General features: G+C 36.6%; 1 protein-coding gene across 1 annotated transcript; it reads right to left on the reverse strand.

Annotated features, from left to right (window-relative positions):
- Positions 1-370: 370 nt before the first annotated feature.
- Positions 371-8,335, reverse strand: LOC135469791 (replication termination factor 2-like). The gene is made up of 8 exons (XM_064748389.1): positions 8,200-8,335; positions 6,024-6,118; positions 5,497-5,587; positions 4,795-4,931; positions 3,316-3,394; positions 2,586-2,699; positions 2,400-2,451; positions 371-1,673 (listed from the first exon to the last, which is right to left on the reverse strand). The coding sequence occupies exons 1-8, from the start codon at positions 8,266-8,268 to the stop codon at positions 1,405-1,407; spliced, it is 906 nt and encodes a 301-aa protein (XP_064604459.1). The 5' UTR covers positions 8,269-8,335; the 3' UTR covers positions 371-1,404.
- Between the last annotated feature and the right edge of the window lie 159 nt (positions 8,336-8,494).

An 8,494-nucleotide genomic window follows, 5' to 3' on the forward strand; every position in this document is an offset into this window, starting at 1 on the left:
CAGTTTGAGATTCATGTAGGCATAGTGTTCCAGTAAGGCAGTACTATAACCACATAAGCACTGGGGCACCTATGTTACAAAAACACTGTCAAAAAATCACAAATATATTGAAGAAACTTCATGATAGTGATACCCTACAAGTATATAGGACACCTATAGTGGCCACTGTGAAGTTTCTGGTGACATTCTCTTTTGAAACAATTCAAGTTAAATTGGTCTATAGCAAAATTTGCATGTATATATAATTATTTTTCATATAATATTTAATAATTTCTTCTTTGTAGTTTCATGTACATGTACAGCTTTTTATATAAATATGTACAAATTAAAAGAAGCCAACCTTCCATTAGAAGATCTATGTCATTTAAATCTTTATTTGCAAAGGTTTGTCCTTAAAACAAGGGTAAAAAACCCACAGGGATAATTCACAAAAATATACAGATGACATTTTTTGCTCTTCCTGTTCAATGGAAAGCTTTTGAATATTCTCAGAAATTTAGACAACTTTAAAAAGTCAGAACATCTGAAGCTATAAAGACCATGTGCACCCGCAAACCTCTGTTTTTATTTGATATCAGAAAACACATGCATACACCATACCGGGTCTATCTAGAATGGCAAACCTAAATTGCACAAGACAGGTTCATGAGATATGATTTTTTAACTAAGTGCTGTTTGTCTGAAAATACCTCCATTGAACCCTACAAAACGCCTCTAACAATATATTTATATGACAATATATTTACCTATCATATTAAATAATGTCATAAATAATCTTGGCAATACTTGTAGTCTTCTATTTTCATTTATGTGCGCTATGTCTTGCCTGAATTGTTCAAAGGAGTTTGTGCTTCTTATGTTTAACAGCACAGAATATAGACACATTACTTATGTACAACTAGCATCAGGATACATTTGGTAACTTCTTACGGCAATGTTATTATTGTATCAAGTAAAACTACCTGAACCTGCCACCTGTTTCTGATTTTCTCAACATAAGAAATTGTGTTTCAATTCAGTCTCTGAATGCAATTTCCACATTACAAGAAATCTTCAAGGACATTAGGTTCTTCTCAAAGATCATCAATCAGAGGACTTTCACTGGACACATATGACATATGTTATCATTCAAATATGGCTTTGTCATACTACAAATGACTTAAAATTTCATCCACTGCTAATGCGATCATTTTTCCAAATTTTTCTTTTGGACATTTGTTAAATCATTTACAATCCTCTTCAACAAAGGGCAAGAGTAATAAAAAAAAACACAATGAGCACATGTATAGGGTTTTCTTCACAACATGTCTTTTCTGCTTGTGTAGTTTCTTATAACAGATGCTTTTCCAAGTTTGGTCCACATTTTAACAGCAATAATGAAGCCAGTGATTTGTTGATGGTACCTCAATAATAGCAAGGGTTGTATGTCACCCAATGAGCCGTGGGCTTAGATTTGGCCACATCTGAACTAGTGAACAAGGACTTATACACAGAACTAGTTTTACTGTCCTTCTGAATGCTTGTTTTTTCCTCTGGCTTAGATCTGGCCGGTTTGAGCTTCTCAGAGAGTCCATTTGACAGCTTAGATTTTGCACTCTGGCTGCTTGAACTTTTTCCTGAGGCAGGTTCTGTCTCTCTTTTCTGAACTTTGCTGCAACTTGGTCCATCTGAGTCCGTGAACATGACAGAAACACACATACATTGAAGTCATTTTAGTTTATTACATTTTTCTGGCTTTAAATAACTCGCTCCATTTTCTCAAATTAAAACTTAATAATGAAAAAATATACTGTTAAACCTACAGGAAAGGACTACTCTTTAGGAATGTGAACAAACCTGTGGCATTCATAAGTAACATTTACGTTTAAAAAGTCACAACTTCTGCATCAAATTATGAGGCATTCAACTGATGAGGAAAAATGTGTATCTCAGTTTAAGATGTCCTGTGGAAGCCATTCAGAAATAACATATCAAATGATTCAGATCTGATAGCTTCCTACTATATCCAAGTCATGTGCCCTGTAGCTACTATAACCAAGTCATGTGTCCTGTAGCTACTATATCCAAGTCATGTGTCCTGTAGCTACTATATCTAAGCAATGTGTCCTGTAGCTACTATATCTAAGCAATGTGTCCTGTAGCTACTATATCCAAGACATGTGTCCTGTAGCTACGATATCCAAGTCATGTGTCCTGTAGCTACTATATCCAAGTCATGTGTCCTGTTGCTACCATATCTAAGTAATGTGTCCTGTAGCTACCATATCTAAGCAAATTGTCCTGTAGCTACTATATCTAAGCAATGTGTCCTGTAGCTACTATATCTAAGCAATGTGTCCTGTAGCTACTATATCCAAGACATGTGTTCTGTAGCTACTATATCTAAGGTGGCTTCCTACCTTCTGTAACTGCAGTTGCTGACACTTTGTGTTTCTGTGACTTTTTAACTTTCTGCAAAGATAAATATGATATACTTAATAAAAGACAAGTTCTGACAATAAAAATATATTATGATGATATACACTGACAAACTTTATATCTTATGTTACAAAGTTATCGTTCCTTGAGAATATGTGTAACAATACCTTCTCCAGTTTAGCTTTCAGTCTTTTTTCTTCCATTCTTGTTTGAAGTCTTTCTCTATCCTCTTCTGTTCCATTCAATATGATCACATCATCCGCAGAATATTCCAGCCCACACTGAAAAATGAAAATCATGGTTTACGGTAATAGGGTGAGTAATGCATAATTAATAACACCAGTAAGTTCTCTTAATTTATTAACTTGGAACTCAACTACTGTAATTCCTCAACCTTTTCGCATGTTTACAACATGTTTATTCAAACATACTCTAATGGCAGTATTCTGTGTTGAATGACACAATTTTACTTTCTGTGAAGCCCTGAAACTAGCCAATCAAACCAATCTTGTTTTATTTCCAGAATCAAATTAAAAATGTGCATAAATTGCAATGAAATTACTCTTCCATATGCAAAAAGGCTGATGAATTAGGGTATATCTACCAAAAGGTTATAGTCAGTTAATACACTGGTGCATAGCATAAAAGGTCAGGGCATTGGTGATGCTTGATCACTATTTAAGTGGGAAAATAGGTTATCAATTCAACTTAATCCAAATTCTCACTTACCAGTCGTTTTGACTGACAACACAGGTATGATATTACATAATAACTCCTTGAACTTCCCTGATTTTTTTTTTATAAATTGTAAACTGACAACTGTACGTAGGTAGAAAAACAGTATTTTCTATATTAAATGATTGTGTTTATGCAATGGATGTGATGCACAGAGCTGACCTTGTGACAGACATCAGATTTCACCTCCTTTAGGGCTCTTTCAGAAAACACACATCCACACGTCCACAGATAACAAAATCTGAAAAAGAAGAACGTATGGTCAGTTAGTAAATGGTGACAGTGTAATGTACACAGTAAGAGCTATACCATGTAAACTAAGTAAGCCACAGCACATAACTGCCAAAACAACTAAAGCTTCATGGGTCACTCAGTCATACCCACTCTTTGATCTTTAATGTACATCATCGATGTGACAGCACATCAGTTTGCTGTCAAAGAGCTTGTTCCTTGTCCTTTATGCATATTGTACTTCGCACTTCTACTTCACCCCAAAAATAAGATTTCGAAACAATGTTATTCTCCTTTACATGATGAGTCATTCTCTTGCTTGGCACACTCTAATAAAGTTGTAAAATGTTTTTACGTGATGTAAATATCACCACATGTTTGACACAGCAAGAGATCATTCGCAGAAACACGGCATTATAACAGGCTTCGAAATTACCACTGACAGGTCAGGCTTGTCCGTCAAAATTTATGTGCAGGACGTACAAATGTCCGGTTTAAGATATCGTGATGAAATTTGCACATACATGAAATTTTGCTACTTTCTACTTTTTGCTAAATTTCGTAAAAAAATTCAAAACATTGCTTTGTTGGAAACTTGCGTCTTCATAAAATATGCCAGGCTTCCAGTACGATACTTTCGTTGTTGCGTCGCCACGATATGGCTGAAATATTGCCGATGTGGCGTTAAACCATAATCATTCATTCATTCATTCATTCATTCGTTGTTGCGATGACAGATTACCCCGTTCTCATGGCTTTTCATTGAGCAAAGAAAGCAAGGATGTCCAGCAGATCTGTGACTATCGGCAGCAGAACATTAAGTTTTTAATAATGTTATCTTGTTTTAATTTGCCACAAACTGGTTTCTGTGAAGACACAACACATAAAGGGATGCTTCAAAATAAACACACACGGTCCAGACTCCAATATGTACAACAAAATCAAATGATTTTGGCACACAAGCTGACTCCACCTCAATTTGTTGGGCGTCATTTTTGGCTGCCGTACTCGCCATAACAACCCGGAATTCTGGTTGGAAATATCATCATCTGCCAAGCTATAAAACCACAGGGTAACACGATTTTACACGACATGAAATTGGTTATTGTGTGAAATTTAGTTTAAACATGGCGGAAGTATACTGAAGAGAAGATATTTTATCAAAACACAAAGGATTTACTCTACTGGCCATAAGTCAGAAGGTCTGTCAGCAACCTGCGGATGGTTGTGGGTTTCCCCTGGGCTCTGCCCGGTTTCCTTCCACCATAATGCTGGTCGCCATCATATAAGTTAAATATTCTTTGAGTACGGCGTTAAACACCAATCAAATAAATAAATAAATAAATAAATAAGCCAACTCTAGGCCAGTTTCTCAGCTAGTCTTAGAGCAGACAAAGTTATCTCCCCTACCTGTATCTTCCATTCATTTCTATGCCAACAACTGGACAGATATAGTCTGCAGCTTGTACATCAATGTATCCATCACCTTTCTCGGCTTTAGGTTGTCCAGTGCTAGGTGCATCTGTCAGTACTAGTTGCTTGAGATCCTGCAAGACATGAACATTTCACAAGACAAATTACTCATTTTGCTTGATTGATTCACTGGTGTTTTATGTCGAGTTCAGGAATTTTTTCCCTTAGATCAGGTTTAAGTGACCAGATTGCCTGGAATAAACCACCAACTTTCGCAATGTGCCTGAGAAACTTCCTCACTTAGCCAAGGCCAAAACTGCCAAAGTTGAATTTAAAAATGCAGCCTCACTGAAGGAGTCAGGGGCCTGACAGTCACAGGAAGACAGTGCCAACACTCTGAGCCAGCAAGGCCTCAATTTTGCATGATCTACTAATCTTAGAAAGGTGTTTTCAGATTTGTTTCAAAGATGAGAGATCATGCTCATACATAAATGTAAGTTTGAACACGAAAAGTAATATTTTATTGTAGAGGCATAGCACAAAATAATTTGGTTTTCACTGGGTAATTTACATTTTATTACTGGATTAACAAAATTAAAAACAAGGATACAAGAAAATGAAAATTATATATGATTTTCAAAGTTTTGGCCTAACAGAACTTTTTCTTCACATATCCTCAAGATAATCCTAAAGTCCTACCTTAAGATTTCTCAAATGTTGAAAATTCCTGGCAACTTCAAACTTGCTTCTGTCAAGGAGGAACTCAAGTACTGATTCTTTATTATATAACCTTAAATGAAATAAAGAAATTAGAAAATTGAATGACAGTGCTGTAAGAGTGATATTTAATATGCTTTCATAATCATGTTTCGACCGTCAAAAATTGCAGGAATTGACACATGAATATGACATTCACACTCACAAGTCAAGAGCAAGGGACATCATGTTTCCATCACCAGACCAGATGTTTCATGTTTCCAAATAAAACCACAACAAAGCACTCAAAGGAGAAATCAAACTTCTTATTTATGATTCGTTAAAGAAGGGTAAGCTATTTGAACAAATTTATTATCACTGAAAAATATTAGGAGCTAATTAAAACAATTTCAGAATGAGTAATTTGATTCTTAATTAATAATTCTAAATGTTTACAATGGTGTTTCACCAAACAAAAATATAGTGGAGTGAAACATCATCCATACACAGAAAGACTAACAGTTACATACTTTCCTAATTCACAAGCCATGATGGGTTGGCGAAGGGTTTCTTGCGTTATAGCACAATGTTTCCATTTTGCCACAAGCTCTGCATTTTTATCTTTCTGTAATAAATCAAAACAGAGTAATTATCCACATGCAGTATTGTAAGTGAGATAATCATAAATGTAATGATTATGTGAATGGGATGATATAACACTTTGTTTTCATAACTATGGCTGATGCTGTACGAGATCCTGGAAGACAATATGCTTTCATAAAAGACCACGGTTTCAGGCAAGACAAGGTTAGGGACTCTTGCAAACTGAATGCAGCTATCATGCATATAGGATTTTATGATACATGTAGTTTCAAGATTTAATATAGTGTAAAATCTGGAATAGTCTGATATGTCAGCTCAACAGTTCCTTTTGTTATCACCCTAAAAAACATGAACTGTAATAAAAATTGTCCATGGTGATGGGAAGGGGAGATGTTACGACATGGATTTGATTTTTTTTTTTTTTTTTTTGGATTGGTGTTTTACGCCGTACTCAAGAATATTTCACTTATACGACGGCGGCCAGCATTATGGTGGGTGGAAACCGGGCAGAGCCCGGAGGAAACCCACGACCATCCGCAGGTTGCTGGCAGACCTTCCCACTTGCGGCCGGAGAGGAAGCCAGCATGAGCTGGACTTGAACTCGCAGCGACTGCATTGGTGAGAGGCTCCTGGGTCATTACGCTGCGCTAGCGTGCTAACCGACTGAGCCACGGAGGCCCCACACGGATTTGAGCAGCTTGCGGTACCCAGTAAGTGGAATGCTTATTCAGGCCGCCACCTGTTCCCCACCATGTCACTGAGGGTACTGGTCTGACTGTAAGTTGAGCAGCCATGAATATGGCGTGTATAAATATCCTTAAGCTAACAGTCAGTGTACTTGAACTAAAGTCCTCTGCTTATTTCTATGTAATTTTACCACAGAATCTGGAATACTACTCTCCTAACTTACTATCCTCAATGATGAAATTAATAAACTCAGTGCCTTGTGGTCACATGGATTTCTAGAACTTCAGTGGCACCTAGCCATTTTGAAGTGTCATGTGACCTGCTTTTGGGTTTGAAATGTAACTGAGTTTTGGCATTGAAATCATCCAGTAGTATATCATTATATTTCCATTATCGTCTGTAAGCACACTGTTTAATCTTTAACCAAGAAGGGCATAAAAAAGAACTTGCATTTATGGTTCTGGTAAGTTTGGATGCCGTCATCGCAGACATTAAAATCGGCTCCATCAAGTTGCACTTCGGGAGGATGCAGCAATTTTGGAGAGGCGGGGAATGGTTCAGTTCCCAAGCTCATAGACATTTTAAGGGTATCTTGATGTGACATTTGTCAGAAAATGTGCATATCTGTATTTGACTGTGTCTTTGTTCCTATTTTACACAGCACAATAACAAACCCGTGATAATAATCCTCAGAACACATAGAGTATACAGATCATATCAGACTACACACTAATTAAATCCTTTGTAATTAGATGACATTATCCTGCAATACAACAGGATGGGCATGAAAGTACAGAACTTTCTACATTATCAACTTACTGACCCAGACTATGATACAAATCCCTCTATGGAACCCAACCCACATTTTCGAAAATTTCAGACAATAACAGTGTCAAATTAATCATCCAAAGTTTACGACTCATGACAATTACATTTCTTCAACTATTTAGTAATATAAAATATGGTATTTTCAAAAAGCACAGGTGGGGTGCCCTTAATTCAGCGAGCTAGATGATCTCCTTCCTTATTTAACATTCTGACATTTACCTTTATTTTCTGACCGATGACCGATGACCCATGGAAAATCAGAAATATAAAATATGGAGGTAGTACATTTAATTAGGGTGCCCTAACCACATGTTGGTTGTTTTACGTGATTTTGTTTATATTTTTATAAAATCACTTGCGAACAAAATGACTACAGGTAGGGTGCGAAATGACCTGCTCCCAGAAGTGTAAATTCAACAGACTCAGCATATCCTTACAAAAAATTACAAACAGACTGAGCTCTATATTATTCGCACAACGGCTAGTGTGAGTGGGATGACACCTCCAAACACATTTAGCACGGCGTTACAAGGTAAATAACACAAGCAACCGCAGCCACAAATTGCTCAAACAAACAGAATAACTGACCTGTTCTGGCTTCTTTTTAGTTCTGACTAATTCGTCTCTGGTTGGAATCGTACCTCCGTCACATCCCATTTTATAGTTTTAATGTGTTATGTGTAAATACAGCTTCCTGCGTACAAAACTTGTTGAACTCTGTTGTTTTGCGGAAGTCGCAAATCTCTAGACACAGAGCTAGCATTCACGCGAAAGTGATGTGATTTGCGTAAATATTTTTTCCTCCAAAAGATGCACCACTGGAGGTTTTAAGAACTTGTATTCAGAATAGCTAAACTTCTAATGATAATGTATGTTTTTTGTG

This window comes from Liolophura sinensis, chromosome 7 (assembly GCF_032854445.1).
Source record: "Liolophura sinensis isolate JHLJ2023 chromosome 7, CUHK_Ljap_v2, whole genome shotgun sequence".
Lineage (NCBI taxonomy): Eukaryota > Metazoa > Mollusca > Polyplacophora > Chitonida > Chitonidae > Liolophura > Liolophura sinensis.

Excerpts from the sequence above, each read along its gene's own strand:
- LOC135469791 (XM_064748389.1), bottom strand. The coding sequence starts at position 8,268 with ATGGGATGTGACGGAGGTACGATTCCAACCAGAGACGAATTAGTCAGA. Across the intron at positions 5,588-6,023 it reads ATGGCTTGTGAATTAGGAAA|GTTATATAATAAAGAATCAG; the intron begins GTATGTAACTGT and ends ATTTCATTTAAG. Across the intron at positions 2,700-3,315 it reads AATCTGATGTCTGTCACAAG|TGTGGGCTGGAATATTCTGC; the intron begins GTCAGCTCTGTG and ends TTCATTTTTCAG.